At 68.3% G+C, this 22,343-nt stretch overlaps 2 protein-coding genes across 2 annotated transcripts in view; both read right to left on the bottom strand.

Annotated features, from left to right (window-relative positions):
• The window catches only part of CELSR2 (cadherin EGF LAG seven-pass G-type receptor 2), a 51,460-nt gene extending 38,823 nt beyond the window's left edge, over positions 1 to 12,637 (bottom strand). The window contains exons 1-4 of the mRNA XM_075173970.1: positions 8,857 to 12,637; positions 3,609 to 4,253; positions 1,510 to 1,732; positions 421 to 606 (exon numbers count right to left, since the gene is read on the bottom strand). Coding sequence (XP_075030071.1) covers positions 421 to 606; positions 1,510 to 1,732; positions 3,609 to 4,253; positions 8,857 to 12,637 — 4,835 coding nt within the window. The remainder of the gene's footprint in view (positions 1 to 420; positions 607 to 1,509; positions 1,733 to 3,608; positions 4,254 to 8,856) is intronic.
• Positions 12,638 to 14,071: 1,434 nt separating this feature from the next.
• Positions 14,072 to 20,958, bottom strand: SARS1 (seryl-tRNA synthetase 1). Its single transcript, XM_075174509.1, has 11 exons — positions 20,771 to 20,958; positions 18,768 to 18,838; positions 18,528 to 18,608; positions 17,722 to 17,880; positions 17,094 to 17,237; positions 16,568 to 16,723; positions 15,845 to 16,066; positions 15,628 to 15,757; positions 14,932 to 15,089; positions 14,687 to 14,816; positions 14,072 to 14,527 (listed from the first exon to the last, which is right to left on the bottom strand). Exons 1-11 carry the CDS (start codon positions 20,904 to 20,906, stop codon positions 14,331 to 14,333), a joined length of 1,584 nt encoding a protein of 527 aa, XP_075030610.1. The 5' UTR covers positions 20,907 to 20,958; the 3' UTR covers positions 14,072 to 14,330.
• Between the last annotated feature and the right edge of the window lie 1,385 nt (positions 20,959 to 22,343).

The raw sequence follows: 22,343 nt of genomic DNA, 5'->3' as shown, positions 1-22,343 counted from the left end.
TGCAACTCACGGCACGCAGTGCCAGGGATGTGATACCCAGCACACGTGCCAGGGATGCAGTGCCAGGCAGTGCCCGGGATGCAGTGCCAGGGGCACACCACATGGGATGCAGTGCCAGGGATGCAGTGCCCGGGATGCAGTGCCAGGGGCACACCACATGGGATGCAGTGCCAGGGATGCAGCGCCAGGCAGTGCCCGGGATGCAGTGCCAGGGACGCGACACATAGGATGCAGCACCAGGGATGCAGTGCCAGGCAGTGCCAGGCAGCGCCAGGGACATGACGCGTGGCACACAATGCCACGGATGTGATGCCCGGGATGCAGTGCCAGGGATGCAGCGCCAGGGATGCTATGCATGGGATGCGGTGCCAGGGACGTGATGCCCAGGACGCATGCCAGGGACGCAGTGCCAGGCAGTGCCGGGGATGCGATGCCCGGGAGGCAATGCCGGGGATGCCGTGCCGGGGCACGGCGGGCACGGTGCCCGTACCTGCCGAGAAGGTGAGCTGGACCTGCTCGCCCACGATCTCCAGCGCCACGAAGTCGTGCTTCTCGTTGAAGCGCCCGTTGTAGAGCAGGAGCCCGTCCCGCTCCTTGGTGGCAAACCTGGCGCGGGGACGAGTGCCAGGCTCTGCCCGTCACCCCCTGCCCCCCGCCGTGCCCCCCAAGCGTGCCCCGTCACCCCACAGCTGCCCCGTGCCCCATCACCTTGTGCCCACCGGGATACACTGGCGCCCATCACCCCCTGCCCCACTGCCCCCACCCTGTGCCCGCAGGGTGCCACACTGTCCCGTCCCACTGCTCCCGCCTGTGCCCATGGGGTGCCCGCCACCTCCTGCCCCATTGCCCCCACCCATGGGGCGCCCACCAGGTGACGCCAATGGGGAACCCAGCACCCCACACCCCCTCGCCCCAGCCATGCCCATGGGACACCCATCACCCCCCACCCCAGATGATGCCAATGGAACACCCATGGCCTCACACCCCATCACCCCTCCTCATGCCAACAGGGCACCCCAAATGGTGCCCGTGGGACACCCCACCAACCCACACTCCAGATGATGCCCACAGGGCACCCATCACCCCCCACCCCAGATGATGCCCATGGAGCACCCATCACCCCACACCTCCTCACACCAGATGATGCCAACAGGGGACCCATCACCCCACTCCCCATTGCCCGTGGGACACCCATCACCCCCCACCCCAGATGATGCCCACAGGCCACCCATCACCCCCCACCCCATTTGATGCCCACGGGGCACCCATCACCCCCCACCTCAGATGATGCCCACGGGCCACCCATCACCCCCCACCCCATTTGATGCCCACGGGGCACCCATCACCCCCACCCCAGATGATGCCCACGGGGCACCCATCACCCCCCACCCCATTTGATGCCCACGAGGCCACCCATCACCCCCCACCCCATTTGATGCCCACGAGGCCACCCATCACCCCCCACCCATCCGACGCCCGCGGGCCCCCTGGCCGCCCCCCGGGGCTCACGTCAGGGCGAGGGTGAAGTGGAAGCGCTGGCGGAGGCCGCGGAAGGTGAGGAAGGAGCGCGGGGGGAAGCTGCGGGTGCTCATGGCGCAGAAGGGCTTCTCGTAGTGCCCGGGGGGGCACTGGCACCGGAACCCCCCCACCAGCAGGTTGAGGCAGGTGCCCCCGTTGCGGCAGACCCCCGGGGTGCAGCGGCCCCCCCGGGCGCTCAGCTCGCAGCGTTCCCCTGCGGGAGGTCCAGCTGGCACCCGGCACCGCGCCAAGGGTGCCGGGCACCCCCGGGACCCCCAAAATAGGGGGTGTGGGGGGGGGTGGGAATCCCCTCTCTCCCCCCCCCCATCAGCACCAGAGCGGCTTTATCCCCAGCTCCATCACCGTGGCAACCGCCTCCCGTTGCCATGGCAACCGAGTCAAAGCCCCCCCTCCCCCCACCAGCTGGCACCCCCCCACCCGGGTGTCCCGTGGGGGCTGGGGGTGCCAAGGGGTCCCCAGGGCGGGGGGAGGGGGGGGGGCTGTCCCCAGTGCCACCAGTCTCCCAGTGACCGGGGCGGGGGGTGTCCCCAGGCCACCGCGGCGGGCACAGGGTGTCCCCAGGGTGTCCCCAGGGTGTCCCCAGGGTGTCCCCGTCCCCCCACCGACCTCCTGCAGGGACCACGCCGGGGGGGGAGGGACAGAGGGGAGAGGGAGAGGGGACCAGACATGGAGGGTGATGGGAGGACTGGGAGGACGGGGGGGGGGACATGGGGGGGGGAGGGAGGGGGAATAGGGAGAGAGGGCAGAGGGAGAGGGGTGGGGGAGGGAGGAGGGGTGGAAGAGAGGAGGAAGGTGAAGGTGTGGGAGACAAAGGGGAGGATGGGGGGAGGGAGGGAGGGATGGAGGGATGGAGGGGGGGATGGAGGGGGGATGGAGGGGGGATGGAAGGATGGAGGGGGGATGGAGGGGGGATGGAGGGGGGGATGGAGGGGGGAAAGAAGGATGGAGGGGGGGGTGGAAGGATGGAGGGAGGGATGGAGGAGGGATGGAGGGGGGATGGAGGGATGGAGGGGGGGATGGAGGGATGGAGGGGGGGATGGAAGGATGGAGGGGGGGTGGAAGGATGGAGGGGGGGTGGAAGGATGGAGGGAGGATGGAGGAGGGATGGAGGGAGGATGGAGGAGGGATGGAAGGAGGATGGAGGGGGGATGGAGGGGGGATGGAGGGAGGGATGGAGGGGGGATGGAGGGATGGAGGGGGGGATGGAGGGATGGAGGGGGGATGGAAGGATGGAGGGGGGGTGGAAGGATGGAGGGGGGGTGGAAGGATGGAGGGAGGATGGAGGAGGGATGGAGGGAGGATGGAGGAGGGATGGAAGGAGGATGGAGGGGGGATGGAGGGGGGATGGAGGGGGGATGGAGGGAGGGATGGAGGGGGGATGGAGGGGGGGGATGGCGGGGGGACAGATGGAAGGATGGAGGATGGAGGAGGGATGGAGGGATGGAGGAGGGACAGCCAATGGAGGATGGCTGACGGAGGGAGGGCTGAGGAAGAAACAGATGAGGGAGGGCCGAGGGGGAGCAGGATGAAGGGACGACCACGATGGATGGTGGAGGGCCAGCAGGAGAAGGGGTAGATGAGGAAGGTTGAGGAGGAATGGGATGAAGGCTGGTGGGGATGGGTGATGGAGGAGTGGAGTGGGACAAAGGGGTGGTGGGGATGGGTGATGGAGGAGTGGAGTGGGACAAAGGGGTGGTGGGGATGGGTGATGGAGGGACGCTAGAAGACAACGGAGAGCTGAAGAGGAGTGGGGTGAAGGGGTGGTGGGGACGGGTGATGGGGGGACAGCCCAGAAGGGGTAGAGGAAGGGGAGCTGGCTGAAGGGATGATGAGGATGGACACCAAGAAGAAGGGATGGAGGGATGATGGAGGGCTGAAGAGGAGCTGGATGAAGGGGTGGTGGGGACGGGTGATGGGGGGACAGCCCGGAAGGGGTAGATGAACGGGAGCTGGCTGAAGGGACGACAAGGATGGACACCAAGAGGACCAGATCACCGCTGGAGGGTTGAAGGGGAACAGGACAAGGTGACACCAGGGACGGGCGAGGGCGGGAGGCGCCGGGCTCTAACCGGTGAAATCCTCGTGGCACTCGCAGGTGTAGCCGCCCTCGCGGCTCCGGCACCGCCCGTTGCTGCCGCAGGGACTGGAGTAACAGAGGTCGATCTCCGTCTCGCAGTAGTCGCCGGTGAAGCCGGGCGGGCAGCGACACCGCAGGCCGGTGACGGGATGGATGGGGCGGAAGAGGATGGTGTCGGAAGCGAGGAAGGGCGCCGAGCTGTCGAATTGGAGGACGGAGACGCAGCGCATGTAGTTCTCGCAGGGCTCGCGCAGGCAGATGTTGTCGTCGAAGGGCAGGACCCGCTGGGCCGAGATGGCGGCCAGCAGCGAGCGGTTGAGGTAAAGCCGCTCCTGCAGCTCCTCGGAGGAGAAGAAGCGGGCGCCGTGCCCCGAGGCGGGCAGCAGGACCGAGAGGCTGACGTTGAGGATACGGGCGGTCCCCACGTCCGTGTCCGTTTGGATGTTGAAGAGGACGACGCGGTGGCGGGGGGTGGCCAGGACGGCTGCCACCCCCTCCAGGAAGCGGCTGAGCAGCGGGGAGAGGAATCGCTCCTGGGACATGTCGGCCAAGCGCAGGGTGATGCTGTTGCTCAGCATCTCGTCCGTGATCACCGTCACCCGCAGCGTGCACTGGGCCGTCGCGCTGTGGACCCCGTCTGTGGGAGGGGGATGGGATGGGGGGGGGGGTCAGTGACAGCGCCGGCCACCATGGGATGGGGACGGTGGTGGTGATGGGGATGGTGGTGGTGATGGGGCACCCATCCCGCTTGGCCACTGCGAGATGGGGACGGTGGTGGGATGGGGACGGTGGTGGTGATGGGGATGGTGGTGGTGATGGGGCACCCATCCTGCTTGGCCACCATGAGATGGGGACGGTGGTGGGATGGGGACGGTGGTGGTGATGGGGCACCCATCCCACTTGGCCACCGTGAGATGGGGACGGTGGTGGGATGGGGATGGTAGTGGTGATGGGGCACCCATCCTGCTTGGCCACCATGAGATGGGGACGGTGGTGGGATGGGGACGGTGGTGGTGATGGGGACGGTGGTGGTGATGGGGATGGTGGTGGTGATGGGGAAGGTCGTGGTGATGGGGATGGTGGTGGTGATGGGGATGGTGGTGGTGATGGGGCACCCATCCCGCTTGGCCACCGTGAGATGGGGACGGTGGTGGTGATGGGGACGGTAGTGGGGATGGGGCACCCATCCTGCTTGGCCACTGCAAGATGGGGACGGTGGTGGGATGGGGATGGTGGTGGTGATGGGGATGGTGGTGGTGATGGGGATGGTGGTGGTGATGGGGCACCCATCCCGCTTGGCCACTGCGAGATGGGGACGGTGGTGGGATGGGGACGGTGGTGGTGATGGGGACGGTGGTGGTGATGGGGATGGTGGTGGTGATGGGGAAGGTCGTGGTGATGGGGACGGTGGTGGTGATGGGGATGGTGGTGGTGATGGGGCACCCATCCCGCTTGGCCACTGCGAGATGGGGACGGTGGTGGGATGGGGACGGTGGTGGTGATGGGGATGGTGGTGGTGATGGGGATGGTGGTGGTGATGGGGCACCCATCCTGCTTGGCCACCATGAGATGGGGACGGTGGTGGGATGGGGATGGTGGTGGTGATGGGGCACCCATCCTGCTTGGCCACCATGAGATGGGGACGGTGGTGGGATGGGGATGGTGATGGTGATGGGGATGGTGGTGGTGATGGGGCACCCATCCCACTTGGCCACCGTGAGATGGGGACGGTGGTGGGATGGGGACGGTGGTGGTGATGGGGCACCCATCCTGCTTGGCCACTGCGAGATGGGGACGGTGGTGGGATGGGGATGGTGGTGGTGATGGGGATGGTGGTGGTGATGGGGCACCCATCCCACTTGGCCACCGTGAGATGGGGACGGTGGTGGGATGGGGACGGTGGTGGTGATGGGGCACCCATCCCACTTGGCCACCGTGAGATGGGGACGGTGGTGGGATGGGGACGGTGGTGGTGATGGGGATGGTGGTGGTGATGGGGCACCCATTCCGCTTGGCCACCGTGAGATGGGGACGGTGGTGGGATGGGGACGGTGGTGGTGATGGGGCACCCATCCTGCTTGGCCACCATGAGATGGGGACGGTGGTGGGATGGGGATGGTGGTGGTGATGGGGATGGTGGTGGTGATGGGGCACCCATCCCGCTTGGCCACCGTGAGATGGGGACGGTGGTGGGATGGGGACGGTGGTGGTGATGGGGATGGTGGTGGTGATGGGGCACCCACCCCGCTTGGCCACTGCGAGATGGGGACGGTGGTGGGATGGGGACGGTGGTGGTGATGGGGATGGTGGTGGTGATGGGGCACCCATCCCGCTTGGCCACTGCGAGATGGGGACGGTGGTGGGATGGGGACGGTGGTGGTGATGGGGATGGTGGTGGTGATGGGGCACCCATCCCGCTTGGCCACCATGAGATGGGGACGGTGGTGGGATGGGGATGGTGGTGGTGATGGGGATGGTGGTGGTGATGGGGATGGTGGTGGTGATGGGGCACCCATCCCACTTGGCCACCGTGAGATGGGGACGGTGGTGGGATGGGGACGGTGGTGGTGATGGGGCACCCATCCCACTTGGCCACCGTGAGATGGGGACGGTGGTGGGATGGGGACGGTGGTGGTGATGGGGCACCCATCCTGCTTGGCCACCATGAGATGGGGACGGTGGTGGGATGGGGATGGTGGTGGTGATGGGGATGGTGGTGGTGATGGGGCACCCATCCCGCTTGGCCACCGTGAGATGGGGACGGTGGTGGGATGGGGACGGTGGTGGTGATGGGGATGGTGGTGGTGATGGGGCACCCACCCCGCTTGGCCACTGCGAGATGGGGACGGTGGTGGGATGGGGACGGTGGTGGTGATGGGGATGGTGGTGGTGATGGGGCACCCATCCCGCTTGGCCACTGCGAGATGGGGACGGTGGTGGGATGGGGACGGTGGTGGTGATGGGGATGGTGGTGGTGATGGGGCACCCATCCCGCTTGGCCACCATGAGATGGGGACGGTGGTGGGATGGGGATGGTGGTGGTGATGGGGATGGTGGTGGTGATGGGGATGGTGGTGGTGATGGGGCACCCATCCCACTTGGCCACCGTGAGATGGGGACGGTGGTGGGATGGGGACGGTGGTGGTGATGGGGCACCCATCCCACTTGGCCACCGTGAGATGGGGACGGTGGTGGGATGGGGACGGTGGTGGTGATGGGGATGGTGGTGGTGATGGGGCACCCATTCCGCTTGGCCACCGTGAGATGGGGACGGTGGTGGGATGGGGACGGTGGTGGTGATGGGGCACCCATCCTGCTTGGCCACCATGAGATGGGGACGGTGGTGGGATGGGGACGGTGGTGGTGATGGGGATGGTGGTGGTGATGGGGCACCCATCCCGCTTGGCCACCGTGAGATGGGGACGGTGGTGGGATGGGGACGGTGGTGATGATGGGGATGGTGGTGGTGATGGGGCACCCACCCCGCTTGGCCACTGCGAGATGGGGACGGTGGTGGGATGGGGACGGTGGTGGTGATGGGGATGGTGGTGGTGATGGGGCACCCATCCCGCTTGGCCACCATGAGATGGGGACGGTGGTGGGATGGGGACGGTGGTGGTGATGGGGATGGTGGTGGTGATGGGGCACCCATCCTGCTTGGCCACCATGAGATGGGGACAGTGGTGGGATGGGGACAGTGGTGGTGATGGGGCACCCATCCCGCTTGGCCACCGCAAGATGGGGACGGCGGGATGGGGACGGCGCTGGCTGTGGGGCACCCGTCCCGACTCACCCGGCAGCGCCGTGGGGCTGGGGGGGGACAAAGGCTCTGCCCGGCACTGGGGCACCCACCTTCCTCCTCCTCCTCCTCCTCCTCCTCCTCCTGGCCAGGACGAGGGGCAGCGGGACGCGGGACAGATGGAGAGCGGGCGGCGGGCGGACAGATGGACGGAGGGAGCGTGGGGACAGCCGGGGGGGGGGCCGGGGGGAGGGAGAAGGGGGTGACGCCGGGGGGGGGGGGGGTGGCAGGGGGCTGGGGCTGCCTGGTGGCCCGTGGCTGGTGGCCGGGGGGGGGGTTGCCATGGCTGCGGCCGCGGGGGCCCAGCTATGGCCAGACCCTTTGTTCCCCTCCCAGCTGCCCCTGCGCTGAGGGGGGGGCACAGCCTGGGCATGGGGGGGCTCCCTGCCCCCACCCTTTGTGCCCTGCCCCCCCCCCCCCGCTTTGTGCAGCTGGAGCAGGGACCCCAGCCCAGGGGGGTCTGGGGGGGCCGGGGGGTGATGGGGGACACGTGGCTGGGGACAAGGGACATCACGATGTGGCCTGTGACTCAGTTTCCCTCCCTGCCCGGGGGCGGTCGAGGAGCCGCTCCCCCACCCTGGGGTGACCCCCCACGGCAGCACCCACCGGCCCCCCCCAGCCCAAACCGTGCCGAGCATCACCGGCACGGCCCCCCCCTTGGCCCCTTCCTGCCAGTGACCCCCCCAAAGAGATGCATTGGGTTTGGGGACACCCCAATGGAGAGGCCAGGCTGCCAGGACCCCCCCAAATACACACAGCAGGCCCTGTGCCCCCCCTCCTCAAATACAAGCATTGGGGTCTTCTGGAAACACATGCGTTGGGGTTCCAGGACCCCCCCTAAACACTGCGCTGGACCCTGAGCCCCCCCAAAATTCACCCATCGAGCCCCCCAAAACATACACATAAGGGTACGAGCCCCCCCCCCAGGCTCTGCCCCCCCCAAATACATGTACAGGCCCTGCACCCCTCCAAACACAGCAGTGGGTCCTGCCCCCCCCAGGCACACACAGTGAGGTGCCAGGACCCCCCCCAAATACACACACGGGGTCCTGCCCCCCCAAACCCCTGCTACAGGGTCCTGAACCCCCCGTCCCCGAAAAAACCATGTACTGGGGTATTGGACCCCCCCCAGACACCCCAGGGCTGAGACTGGGAGTGGGGAAGGAAAAGGGGGTGCTGGGGACCCCGACTGCCTCCAGTTGGGATGTCTGGGTTGGGGGGGGGGCAGTCAAGATGGGGGTGGTGGGACCCCAAAACACCTCCGCCCCAGATCTGGAGGGTGGGGGCAGTCAAGATGGGGTGGTGGGACCCCAAAACACCTCAGCTCCATGCAGAAGGCAGGGTGGGGGGAGGAGCACCCACAAAGGCTTCCCCAGCCCCAAACCTTGCCCCCCTGTCCCCCAAACCACCCCACCCCAAGATGGAGGGGGGGGGGTCTTACCTGAGACGGAGACCCTCATGACGGCCTCCAGCGGGCGGTTGTTGTCCAGGGCGGGGCTGAGGCGCAGGTCCCCGCTGCGGGGGTCCAGCAGCACCAGGTTGAGCTCGTTCCCCTGCTCGAAGGCGTAGGTGAGGCTGTCGGAGACGTCGGGGTCGTGGGCCGGGATGCGGCCGATGACCCCCCCGGGGAAGCTGCCCGAGCGGTTGGTGATGTAGTTGTTGAAGAGGATCTCAAAGTTCTTGAGTTGGGGGCTGTTGTCGTTGGCGTCGCGAAGGCGGACGTGGACGGTGGCCCGGCTGACCAGGGGGGCCGAGGTGGCTTGGACCACCATGACGTATTCCGCCTTGGACTCGTAGTCCAGGTCGGCCAAGGCGGTGAGCTCGCCGGAGAAGATATCCAGCTGGAAGACCTCGGGGATGTTGCCTTCCACGATCTGGTACATGATTTGGGCGTTGGTGCCCTCGTCGGGGTCGGTGGCCGTGATCCGGGCCACCACCAGCCCGATGGGGCTGTTCTCCTCCACAAAGATGTCGAACTCGTCCCGCTCGAAGACTGGCGGATTGTCGTTGACGTCCAACACCGTTACTTGGATCTCCACCGGCGTCCGCTTGGCCGGGACCCCCTTATCGACGGCAAACGCCCGCAGGGTGTAGAGTGGCACGTTCTCCCGGTCGAGGCGACGCAAGGTGCGGACGATGCCCGAGGTGGACTCGATGATGAAGTCACCGTCGCCATCGTCACCCCCTTGGAAGGTGTAGAAGACCCTGCCATTGAGCCCCGAGTCGCGGTCGGTGGCGGAGACCTGGAGGACGCTGGTGAAGGCGGGCACGTCCTCGTAGATGGAGCCCTGGTAGGAGTCGCGGAGGAACTGGGGCGCGTTGTCGTTGACGTCGCTCACCAGGATCTCCAGGTAGGTTGTGTCGGACTTCTGCGGGATGCCGTTGTCACGCGCCGTGATGGCCAGGGTGTAGGACACCTGGTCCTCGTAGTCCAGCTCCATCTGGGTGGTGACGGCCCCTGTCTCGGCGGCGATGCGGAACTGGGGGATGCTGTCCTCCATCAGGTAGGTAATGCGGGCGTTCTCCCCCGTGTCCTCATCCGTGGCGCTGATGACCACCACCGTGGTGCCCACCGGCCGGTCCTCGTTGATGTTGACGGTGTAGTGGGAGCTCTGGAAGACGGGTCGGTGGGTGTTGGCGTCGGTGACGTTGATGACCACCTGGGCCGTGTCCTGGCGGGTGCCGTCGGAGGCGGCGATGGTGAGGAGGTACTGCCGCTCCAGCTTGTAGTCCAGGGGCAGGGCGAGGGAGATGAGCCCACCGCCGCTCTGGCTGGTGATGGAGAAACGGTTGCGGGTGTTGCCGCTGGAGATCTGGTAGGTGATGACGCTGTTGGCGTCACGGTCAACAGCGGAGACGGTGAGGACGCTGGTGCCCACCGCCGCATCCTCGTTCAGGCGGGCGCCGTACTCCCGTCGTGTGAACTCGGGGCTGTTGTCGTTGACGTCCAGGACGGTGACGCTGACGCTGGCCGAGGAGGCCATGGGGGGGTTGCCCTGGTCCTGCGCCTCCACCCCGAAGCTGTAGAAGTCCACTGCCTCCCGGTCCAGCTCAGAGGCCACCACAATCCACCCCGTGCTGTTGTTGATGGCGAAGGGGAAGCCGGCGCCGGTCTCCAGGAGGGTGTAGACCAGTCGGCCGTTGTCACCCGAATCGGCGTCGATGGCTTGAACGTGGATGACGGAGTAACCCACCGGCACGTTCTCCAGCACGGTGGCCTGGAAGGGCGTGCTGACGAAGATGGGGGCGTTATCGTTGACATCCAACACCTGGACGGTGACCAAGCCGCTGATGTTGGAGAGTGGCGGGCGGCCGCCATCCTGCGCCCGGATCCGTAGGGTGAACTCCTTGCTGACCTCGTAGTCCAAGGGGCTGACCACGTCCAGCGCGCCCGTCTGCGCGTCGATGTAGAAGTGGCCGCGGGTGTTACCGCTGACGATGCTGTAGTGCACCAGGGCGTTGCTGCCCTTGTCGCGGTCGGTGGCCGTCACCCGCAGCACGGCCGAGTTGGGCGCCACGTCCTCGGGGACCTGCGCCACGTAACGCTTCTCGCTGAACTGCGGCGCGTTGTCGTTGTCGTCCTCCACGGCGATGCGGACGGTGGCCGTGGCGCTGCGGGGTCCCGGCTCCTGGCCCTGATCCGTGGCCTCCACCAACAGCTCAAAGGCCTCCACCGCCTCGCGGTCCACGGGGCCGCGGGTGCGGATGACGCCCGAGCGGGGATCGATCTCGAAGACCTCGTTGGCGCCGCCGGCGTTGAGGAGACGGTAGAGGACGTTGGCGTTGGGACCGGCGTCACCGTCAGTGGCCCGCACCGTCAGCACCTCGTAGCCCACCTCCAGGTTCTCCCGCACGCTCTCCCGGTACTCGGGCTGCTCGAAGGCCGGGTCGTGGTCGTTGGCGTCGCTCACTGTCACCGTCAACGTGGCCATGGCGCTGCGCCGGGGTGTCCCGTGGTCCACCGCTGTCACCCGGAAGACGTGGGTGCTCTTGCTCTCGCGGTCCAGGGGAGCGGCGGTGGTGATGGCACCGGTGACGGGGTCCATGGCAAAGAGGGCATCGGAGCGGCTGTCGAAGAGGGCGGCCATGGCGTAGCGCAGCCGGCCCGCCTCCCCCTCATCGGGGTCCACCGCTGTCACCCGTGTCACCGGTGTCCCCGCCGGCTGGTTCTCCCCCACCGAGGCCTGGTAGCTGGAGGGCTGGAACTGCGGCGCCGTGTTGGGGCTGCGGCGCTGGCGGGAGCGGCTGCGGGTCACAGGGCTCCTGGTGGCCCCCGTGGTCAGGGGGTCCCCAACATTCCCAGTGTCCATTGTCTCCCCGCTGCTACTGGCGTCCCTGGGGACTTTCCCAGTGTCCCCATTACGTCCAGCACCCCTGGTGTTCCCGGCATCCTTGGGGACTTTCCCAGTGTCCCCATTACGTCCAGTATCCCTGGTGTTCCTGGCATCCTTGGGGACTTTCCCAGTGTCCCCATTACGTCCAGTATCCCTGGTGTTCCTGGTGTCCCTGGGGACTTTCCCAGTCTCCTCAGTGCGTCCAGTATCCCTGGTGTTCCTGGGGACTTGGGTGCCCCCGGCGTCCCCAGTGTGCCCACCATCCCTGGCGCTCATCACGTCCCCGGTGCTCCCGGTGTCTGTGGGGATGCTGCTGTTCCCAGTCTCCCCAGTGCGTCCAGTATCCCTGGTGCTCCTGGTGTCCCCGGGGACTTGGGTGCTCCCAATGCATCCAGCGTCCCTGGTGCCTTCAGTCTCCCCAGTGCGTCCAGTGTCCCCGGGGCTCCCGGTGCCTCGGGCACCCTCGGGGCTGCCGCTGCCTCTGGTGTCCCCGGTGCTCTCGGGGCCCCCGGTGCTGCCGATGCCTCGGGAACCCCCGCTGTCCCCGCTGGAAGCGCCGCCGGAGCCGCCCGTGGTCGGGGCGGGCCCGGCGCCGCCGCTGTCCCCGGTGCCGCTGGAAGCGCCGGTGCTCGCGGAGGGCCCCGCTCCGCCGCTGTCCCCAGTGCCGCCGGAGCTGCCGCTGTCCCCGGTGCCGCCGCGGGGCTGGAGCCGCGGCAGGAGCGCGCCGGGCGGGCAGGTGCCGGTGCCGGTGCCGGTGCCGGTGGCGGGTCCGGGGGCCGGGCGGCGGGGCTGGCCCGGCGCGGGCAGCAGCAGCAGCAGCAGCAGCAGCGGCGGCAGCAGCGGCGGCAGCAGCGGGAGCGCGGCCCCGCGGGCGGGCGGAGCGCCCATGGCGCGGTGCGGCCGCTGCCGCCGGTGCCCGCTGCGCCCCGCGCCGCCGCCTGCGCCCCTCCCGCCGCCCGCGCGCACCCGCCGGGGCGGGGCCGGCCGCTGCACCGACCTGCGCCGCGCTTAAAGGCGCCGCCGCCCCCCCCCCCCCGGGCCCCGCCGGCGGCACCGGCCCCGCCCGCACCGGCGGCAGCGGGGGCCCGGGCACGGCGGGGCGGGGGGCACGGCGGCTGCACACTGGCGGGGCGTGGGGATGCAGGGGCACGGGGCGCGGACACGCGTGGATGTTGCACGCACACGCATGTGAATGGCACACGTGCACATTGCACGTACACTGCACACGGACATATGTGCACATCGCACACGCGTGAACCGCGCACCCACTCAGCGGCACACGTTGCACACGCGCTATGCACACAGCATGCACAGGGCACGCACACACACAGCACACGCGTGACGCACACACACACACGCACCCCACGCACCCCCCCCGTGTCACTGCCGCAGGCTGTGACACCCCGGCACACGGGGGGTCCCCGCACCCCACCCCGATCCCAGCCGCTCCGGGGGCACCGCAGGCCTGGGCTGGCCCCATCGCACCAGGACTGGGGGAGCACTGGGACAAACTGGGAAGGACTGGGAGGCACTGAGGACTGGGAGCACTGGGATGGACTGGAGGCACGGGGATACTGGGGGACATGTGGGACACTGGGGGGGGTTGTATCCCCACGGCCGTGGGTGCAGACCCCCCGCAGCCCGCCTGGCACCCAGCCTGGCAGCCGGCGTCGGGCCCAGGCGTGGGTGCCGGGCAGGACCGTGCAGAGCCGGGCCCCGGGGCCCCGGCAGCGGAACGGGTCGGACGGGTGCAGGGTGGGGGGGGGGCCCCACAGCTGGGGTGGGTGCTGGGGAGCCGCCCGGGGACCCCCCGGCACCCGCCGAGGGCTGCGGTGACTCACCGAGGCCTCTCCCCCGCCCTGGCCGCCGGCCCCGGCACCCTTCAAAGGGGAGCGGGGTGAGGGCGAGCCCAACCGGCTCATCGGGGTGCTGCGCCGGGGGGGCCCCGACGCCTGGGTGCCCTCCCCAGCACCCCGTGGGTGCAGCCATGGCTTTCCCACGCACCACCTGGGGAGCCGGGGGTGACAGCCGGACCCCCCCGTCCCTTGGGGAAACTGAGGCATGCAGGCCCCCCCCACGCCGTTCTGTGTACCCACCTCGGGGGGGTCCGGGCTGGCAGCTGGGGCCGAGGCACGGGGGGCCCCCGGCCCCTCTTTGCATTACAAATGGGCTCCGGCGAGCGCGGCCTTTGTCTGGGCCATTGTGCGGGGCCGGCGGGGGCCCCCGGGGGGGGGGAAGAGGGGGGAAAAGCAGCCAGAGCTGCCCCCCCGCCGGGCTGGAGCCCCCCCCCTTCCCTCCTACCCCCCCAGGGACACGCCGCTCAGCAGTTCTTGGCTTTATTGGATCGAGCGAGAGGACATTTTCCATCCCCGGGAAGGGCCCCGGGGGTCCCCAGCACCGCTCGGGGTGGGGAAATGGGGGGGCCGGAGCCCCGATAGCGTCAGTCCTTCATCCCGTGGGAGCGCGGTGCTCCGTGCCGCGGCCGGGGGGGGCAGGCGGTGACCGGCAGCTCCCTGCCCCAGACGGGCCCCGAAGCGAAGGTGATGGGCGCAGCCCCAGCCGGTGATGAGGGCAGGATGACTCAGGAGGCCCCGAAGGTCCCTGGGGGGGGCAGGACTGGGGCGCTGTTGACGCCCATGTTCTGCATCTGCTCCTCCAGCACCCGCTCGTTTCCCCCCCCCGGCTTCTTCTTGCCCCCCTCCTGCTGCTTCTTCTGCTTCCTGGAGAGCTCCTGCTCGATGGGGGCCGGCTTCACGAACCGGATCAGCTCCCGCAGGTCTGGGCAGGGGGGAGAGCGGGCACCACGTATCACACACCCCCCCCGTCCATGGCTCTGCCACCCCCACTGCCCCCCAGCCCGGAGGGAGGGAGATGTGGGGGGTCCCCCCCTCCCCGGCACCCAGGCTGGGTGGGGAAGGGAGGGTGCTGGGGCGTTACCTGGGGGCATGAAGTCTCGGAGCTTCTCCGGGACGCGGACGCCCTCCTCCGTCTGGTAGTTCTCCAGGATGGCGCAGATGGTGCGGGTGGTGGCACACATCGTGGCGTTGAGCATGTGCACGAACTCCACCTGCGGCGGGGACGCGGCGAGGGGGGGGTGGGTGACACGGGGAAGGCGAGGAGGGGACGTGCAGGAACCCCCCCCCCACCCCACCACCACCCCCAGCCCAGCGGCTCGGCCTCACCTTGTCCGCCATCTTCTTGGTCTGCCCGTAGCGGATGCGCAGGCGACGCGCCTGGTAGTCGGTGCAGTTGGAGCAGGACACGAGCTCGCGGAAAGCGCCGGAACCGGGGAACCAGGCCTCCAGGTCCAGCTTCTTACTGGCAGCGTGGTTGAGGGAGCCTGGGAGACAGGGGGGCAGCGCTGAGCAAGGGGGGGGTCCCGCTCCCCCCCCTCCACGCGCGCCCATCCCGGGGGACAGCAGCACGGGCTAAAGGCGTGAAGCCTCCGAGGTGACTCCAGGAGGGACGGGGGGTTCCTCCGCTGAGGCTGGGAAGGAGCGTTTGAACGGGATGATTTTCCTGGGAGTGTTCCCAGGAGGAGCTGGGATGCTCAAACTGTCCCTCGGGAAGGGACAGCGGGGACAGTCCTGGCGCAGCGCGGTGCCCACACCCCGTCCCGGTGGACCCAGAGCAAGGCAGAGGATCTCTGCGGAAAAGGAAACGTCTCCTTCCTCCACGCCCGGGGCTCAGGCACCTCCCTCCCGTGCCAGGTCTGGGGACAGACGCAGCGGGAAGGCGAGCCGGGGACAAAGAAAGCCGAGCCGGGAAGCGGGTCAGGGCCACGGTGACACCGGAGGCGCTGGCAGAGGTGGCTGGTGTCCTCCTGGGCCACCGCGGCACAGAAAGGTGCCATACGGTGAGGAAGCCCCCGCCCCTACCCGAGACGATGTTGACGATGTGGTAGGGAATGCCCAGGGACTGGTAGAAATCCTCCGCCGTGGCCATCATCTCCTCGAACATCTCCCACGACTTGTTCTCGTGGGGCGAGGCGTAGACGAACTGCTCGATCTGCAAAAAGAACGGAACCCCGCGTTGGCACCGACCCCGGATGCGGTCCCAAATTCCCGGGCGGGAACGCCGCCCCGCTCCTCTCACCTTCTCGAACTGGTGGACGCGGAAGATGCCGCGGGTGTCGCGGCCGTGCGAGCCCACCTCCTGACGGAAGCAGGTCGACAGCCCCGCGTACTTGATGGGCAGATCCTCCGGCTTCAGCCACTCGTCCCGGTGCAGGGCGGCGATGGGCTGCTCCGAGGTGGCGATCAGGTACTTCTCGTCGATGGAGCTGTCGTCGGCCTTCTCGCTGCCTTTGCCGATCACCTGGAGGAGGGGACAAGAGTCACCGTCCCCCTTCCCCAGCTGCTCCTGCACCTCCGGGGACAGACGCTCCCTGGCAGAGGCGCAGGCAGCCGCTCTCCCTGCCTGCACACGGACAGGCAGCGAGGCTTTCCGGCGCCGGCGCTCAGAGCGGGGACAGGACGGCTCGGGAAGGGGAGCAGCTGCCGTTTGCTGCTTGTTTGGCCTCTTTCAAAGGCGCCGATGGCCTCCCGCCAGCGAAGCTGGGGACGAGCCACCTCCCCGTCACCGCACTGCCACGACAACCGCCTCAGCGTGGACCGAGGCTGTGAAGATGGACCCCGGAGATCGGGAGCGGAAGGGAGCTGCCGCCGCGGCCTTGCCGGGGCAGAGGGGATCTCGGCCGGCTCCCTCCCCGAGGGAGAAGCCGCGCGGCGGTGGCTCGGTCGGGAAGCTGGCACCCGGAGGGGACGGTGGGTGCCAGGCGGCGAGACGCGAGACCCGGCGGGCGTCGAGCCCGCTCACCTTGTAGAGCTCCTCGTCGAACTGGCTGAGCTGGGCCACCTCCTGCATCACCTCCTTCCGCATGAAGAAGGGGGTGTAGACGGGAGTGTAGCCCTTGGCGCGGAGGCTCTGCAGGGCGTACTGGATCAAGGCCTGCTCCAGGAACACCAGGGGACCCTGGGGGACAAGGGAAGCCACCGCCTGTCACACACACCCCACTGTGCCATCCCTTCTCGCTCAGCGGGTCCGGGAGCACACGGAGCCCACGCCAGCTCCAGGCTGCTCTGACTGCCGGGCTCAGCATCACCCTCCGGCTGCGGCAGGGGTGCCGGGGTGGATCTGGAGGGTGCCCAGGCCACGGCGGCAGCACCACCGAGGCCGGCGTCCGTCCCACGCAATGAGCCGGCTCAGTGGGAGCTCACACTGCCGCAGAGGCTCCCGTTGCTCCAGGGGAGGAGAAGCCAGGACCCCCGTCCCCCCTCATTTCCCTCAGCTCTCCCTCTGCCTCCGATCGTTTCCGTGCCCCCGCGGGGGTCTGGGCTCTCACCTTAAGGAAGTAGCCCCGGCTGCCCGCGACGACGGCCCCCTTCTCTCCCTCGTAACCATCCACCATCACCACCAGGTCCACATGGGAATACTTCTTCCTGCAGCTGCAGTCGCCCCAGACCCGCTCCACCTTGTTGTCCACGTCCTGCACAAAGACGCAGAGAAGAGGCGAGAGAGCCCATCACCTCGGCTCCCGGGGCTGCAGCGACACCAGTCTCCGTCTTGCGCTGGGCCCAGTTTGGGATCCCACACTACAGAGCCTGGAACCCCACTCCTCATCCCGGCCGGTCACTCATTATGCGGCCACTTGGCAGCCGGCCCGGCCCCAATTGTGTTCCCCCAGCAAAATATTCCTGCCGGATGAATGAAGGCAGCGGAGGGAGATCCCAGCCCCCCGGCTGGAAGCGAGTTTCCCATGTATTCCCCCAACAATGGCCGTGTCCAGCGTTGTCTGAGCTGGTCTTTGTCTGCTCCCGGCAGGAAACGCTGTCTTGTCATGCAGATTTCATCCACCCGCCTGCTGATCTCGGGCTGGGGGAGACCTCCCCGCAGCGAGCCCCCCGCTTGCCGGCAGTTGTCTGGCTTTGATGAACCGGCGCGGCCGGCCCCGAGCGCGCTCTTGTCCCTACCTCATCGTTGCTGATGGGCACCGAGGGGTGGAGGAGGTTCCCGATCTCCCGGAGGCTTTCAAAACGTTCTGCCTCCAGCCTCACGCGCTCGGCGTCGCACTTGAGGATGGCTTCGTCGATGAGGAGACGGACTTTCTTGATCTGGGATACCTGCAGAGCCTGCGCAGGCAGCCGGGTGAGGTGGGGAAGGGAAGAAACTGCCGGGGAGAGGGGGCTGGCAGCCGAGCACGGTTAATCACGGACCCCCCCGACCAACACAGCTTCTGGAGCGAAACCGTGGACTGAACACATCAAACCACAGCCCGAGGGGACAAAGGAGCGACATAAGTCAAGGCTCTGAAAGCGCCTGAGCGAGCTGCGGCGTCACACAGCGCCCGGCAGGGACCAGGGGGAGCAGTCAGCTCCCATGGCAGCAAAAGCCCGCCAGCGCCACGCTCATTAAACATCGCAGTTAACGAACTGGGAAGGGGAACGGGGCAGGGAGGAAGGGACTTGCAGAGGACACGTAATGACTGAGGCTGCTCAAATCCCCCAAGGACGAGCCCTGTGCTGGTGAGCAGGCCGGGAGCTGCCAGGGACCGAGGCCAAAACGGTCTTTAGATGAAGGACACCGCGCAAGAGCTGGTTGTTGCTGTGCGGGACGGGGGGAAATAAGGATCCTCCTGGCAGGGGGTTCAGGCAGTCCCCCCTCGTTTGGTGCTGGGGTTTTGGGCACCTCACACCATCAACTCGGGCAATTACAGGCGAAGCTCTGGACAAACTGGGTGGGCCAGCAGCACAGTGCGGGGAGACGGGGTCAGACTCACCCCCAGGACGTCGGCCGTGAGCTCATCGAGGTTCTGCGCGCTCTCCGGTACAGACTCGTCCGTCCCCACTGGCTCTTTTTTCTGCAGTGGGAGGAAAAAGAAACTCCAGCAGGGTTAGAGAGTAAAGCTCCAGGATAAAAATATTCCTCAACGATGCGAGGGAGAGGCCTGGAGAGCAGAGACCTGGGGGAGATGCCACCCAGTGAATCGCTGCCAGGACCGTTTGCCTTCCTGCCTCACCTTCATCTTGTCTCCGATCGTTTTGCTGCACAAGTTCTTCAGCTTGTTCAAGTTATCGGCATGAAACCTGCCTAGAAAGGAGAGGGGAGGGAGCCGTCAGCCAGCCACACGAGTGGGAGCGGGGCTGGGATCCCTCAGGATCCCGAAGCCTCAGGCTGGAGCAGGAGAGGGGACGGCAGCTCCAGGGATGCCCGTTGCCACCGGCCCCCGGCGTTTCGGAAAGACAGGGGAGGGTTTGACCGTGTGAGAGCACGGCGTGGGGCTGGCCGCGATGTGGGGCAGAGATGTGGGGAGCGGAGGGCTCCCACGCAGGGGTGTCATTTGAAAACACCCCAAGTGACGCTGCACCGGACCACCGAGATGAGCCACAGCCCCACCAGGACCCCCACGCTGGGCTGGGGGGATCCAGGGCTCCGGGGCCACAGCGATGAGATTCGAGCTGCTCGATGAGGGGGCTGGGGAGGTCCCCCTTGGTGACACCAGGGCTGGGAAGGACAGAGCCCAGGACACAGCCGGCCCCTCCTGGCAGGGCAGCCCAAATCAGAGACGCACCAACGCCAGGGACGTGTCACCCCAAGAGGGTGACATCCCCACCTGCAGGCAGGATTGGACCCACGGGGGTGAGGGGGGGTGATCCAGAGTCAGGAAACACACGGGGTTAAGAGCCAGGCAAACAGGACCCTGGCAGCCTCCGGTGGACCCCATGGCACCGCGGCACCGGCAGACACTGGATTGCATCAGCCGGCTGCTCGCCAGTGCGTCCTGCCAGCCCTGCGCCTCGCGGTTACGCGCCAGCGCACCCCTCCACAGCACCCGCCGCCGCCGGGATGGGCCGCAGCCCCACGGGAACGGGGCTGGGGCACAGCCCCCACTGCCGGCCTGGAAAGCTGGCTGGTCCTGCGGGATGAAAGGCCCTCGGATAAAATTAAGGCAGTGATGACGGCACAGCCGGAGCCAGGGGACGCGCCGGGCGTGATTAAGCAGGGCCGGGCTCATTCACATCAAGGCAACATGATTAAAAGCGTGTTTAAAGCAGCCTCTTTCATCCCGCGGCGGCGGCGAGGGGGACCGGGATGCCCTGAGAACTGCGGGTTTCTGGAGCACCCACCCCTCCTCGCCTCCCACCACACCCTCCTCCGTGCCTAGGCACCCAAAAACGGGGCTCGACAGCAGCTCCCGCTGCCCGACCTCCTGCCCGGGCCGGGGGTGACGGGGGCAGCCGCCCCTGCAGCCGCCCCTGCTCCTGCACCCTTGAACCGACCGGGCACGCGTTTACCCCCCCGTGCAGGAACCCCCACCCTGCCTGGCTGGATCCTGCAGCAGTGCGGCTCGGGCAGCAGCGCAGGGAGCGGATCCCTGCGGATCACCGGTGGGGCTGGATCACCAGTGGGGATCCACGTGCAGGCCAGGCTAAGGGGGACTGGCACCGGGGACCTGCCCCTGGCCTAGGGAGGGGGAAAGGGGGGGGATCCACCGGGAGATCCTCTCTCCAGCCCTAGGGAAGGAGGTAAGGGGGATCCACCCACGGACAGGCTCCTGGCCCCCACAGGGATCCACCGACAGGATCCCCCAGTCCCGGAGGGGAAAGATCCACCGAGGAGATCCCCCGGGGCTGGGGAGGGTGGGGGAGGGATCCCCTAAAGGTCACCCCGTCTTGGTGAGGGGGTTTGGGGATCAATCTGGGAACAGGCTTCTAGCCCGGGGCGGGGGGGCGGAAGAGAGGGACCCCTGAGGGATCCCCCATCGCTGGGGAGGGGAGATGAGGGGCATCACCTGGGGACAGGCGCCAGACTGGGGGGGCTGGGAGGGGTCCCCCATCCCGGGGGTGTGTACGAAGGGACATGCCCAGCCTGGGACAGAGGGTCCCCCCTGGGGGGATGACAGGGCCCTCCTGGGGGTCCCCCAGCCCCGGGGAGCGCCAGGCCCCCTCAGGTCCTCTCAGCCCCCTCCCCAGCCCGGGGGGTGCCAGCCCCCGGCCCGGCCCGGCCCTCCGCCCCACGTACACCTCCGCCAGGCGCCGTCGGCCCGCACCAGCGCGTCCACCAGCGCCGGGTCCTTGAAGCGTTTGCGCTGCATGTCCCGCACCATGGCGGGGTCGCCGCCCTTGTCGGCGCGGAACAGGTCCAGGTCCAGCACCATGATGGCGGCGGCGGCGGCGGCTCCTGTCAGCCCCGGCGGCGGCCGCTCCCCGGCGCGCATGCGCGGGGCGGCGCCTGCGCAGAGAGCCAGCCTGCGCAGGCAGCGCCGCCGCCGGCCGCCAGGCGGCGCTGTGGGGGGCTGGGCGCGCCGCGGGGAGCAGCGCCCCCTGGTGGAGTGGCGGCGGCGCAGCGGTACGGGGGTACTGCGGGGGGGGGGCGGGGGCGGCTCGGGGGGGTCCGAGCATCCCCCGGACCCCCGGGAGTCCCCGGGGGCTCTGGGTGTCTGCTTGGGTGTCCCTCTGTCTCCCCGGCTACCCTCAGCCACCCCCGGGTATTCTGGTGGCCCCTGGGTACCCCCATCCCCGGGCCCCCCCGCACCCGCCAGCATCCCCAGGAGTCCCTGAGTGTCCCCAAGTGTCCCCCCGCGCCCCGCTACAGCACCCCACGGCACCCCACGGCACCACCACGGCTCCTCACAACACCCCATGGCACCCCATGGCACCCCATGGCACCACCATGGCACTCCATGACACCCCATGGCACCCCACAACACCCCATGGCGCCCCATGGCATCCCATGGCACCACCATGGCTCTCTATGGCACCCCACAGCACCCCATGGCATCACCATGGCACTCCATGACACCCCATGGCACCCCACAACACCCCATGGCGCCCCATGGCATCCCATGGCACCACCATGGCTCTCCATGGCACCCCACAGCACCCCATGGCATCACCATGGCTCCTCAGAACACCCCATGGCACCCCACAGCACCACCATGGCACCCCCCCAGCTCCCCATGGCACCCCACAACACCCCATGGCACCCCACAGCACCACCATGGCACCCCCCCAGCTCCCCATGGCACCCCACAACACCCCATGGCGCCCCATGGCATCCCATGGCACCACCATGGCTCTCCATGGCACCCCACAGCACCCCATGGCATCACCACGGCTCCTCACAACACCCCATGGCACCCCACGGCACCGCCATGGCACCCCCCCGGCTCCCCATGGCACCCCACAACACCCCATGGCACCCCAACATTCCCTCCGCCAGCAGCAGTGCAGCACCCCCAGCTCCGGGCGCCAGCCCCCATCGGGGGACACATCCCAGGACATGCCCCCCGGGGAAGGCCTGGTCGGGGTGACCCCCCCCACCACAGAAGCAGCCCCCCGCCATCCCCGAACTGGGAGCTGGACCCCACCATCCTGTCCCTGGGGGGCTCCTGGAGGGGGCCTGGGTGCCCCCACCCCTATGGGGACCCCGTCCTCGTCCCCCCGACACGGCGGGGCCAGGCGGGGGTCAGAAAGACCCGTCTTTATTGCGCTGCCACGACATGCGGATCCCCCGGCACCGCCTAGGAAATGCGGAGATCCATGCAAAAAGGGCCAGGGGGTCCTGGGGGGGCCGGAGGGGGCTGGCACCAGCC

The sequence above is a fragment of the Calonectris borealis genome, chromosome 26 (assembly GCF_964195595.1).
Source record: "Calonectris borealis chromosome 26, bCalBor7.hap1.2, whole genome shotgun sequence".
In the NCBI taxonomy this organism is placed as follows: domain Eukaryota; kingdom Metazoa; phylum Chordata; class Aves; order Procellariiformes; family Procellariidae; genus Calonectris; species Calonectris borealis.
The sequence above is the reverse complement of the archived record's forward strand: the minus strand, read 5'-3'. Positions and strand labels throughout refer to the sequence as shown.

Coding starts and splice junctions, on each gene's coding strand:
- SARS1 (XM_075174509.1), bottom strand. CDS start 20,906: ATGGTGCTGGACCTGGACCTGTTCCGCGCCGACAAGGGCGGCGACCCC. Junction 16,067..16,567: donor TCGACGAGGAGCTCTACAAG/GTGAGCGGGCTC, acceptor CCCCTCCTCCAG/GTGATCGGCAAAGGCAGCGA. Junction 15,090..15,627: donor CATCGTCAACATCGTCTCGG/GTAGGGGCGGGG, acceptor CCTGTCTCCCAG/GCTCCCTCAACCACGCTGCC.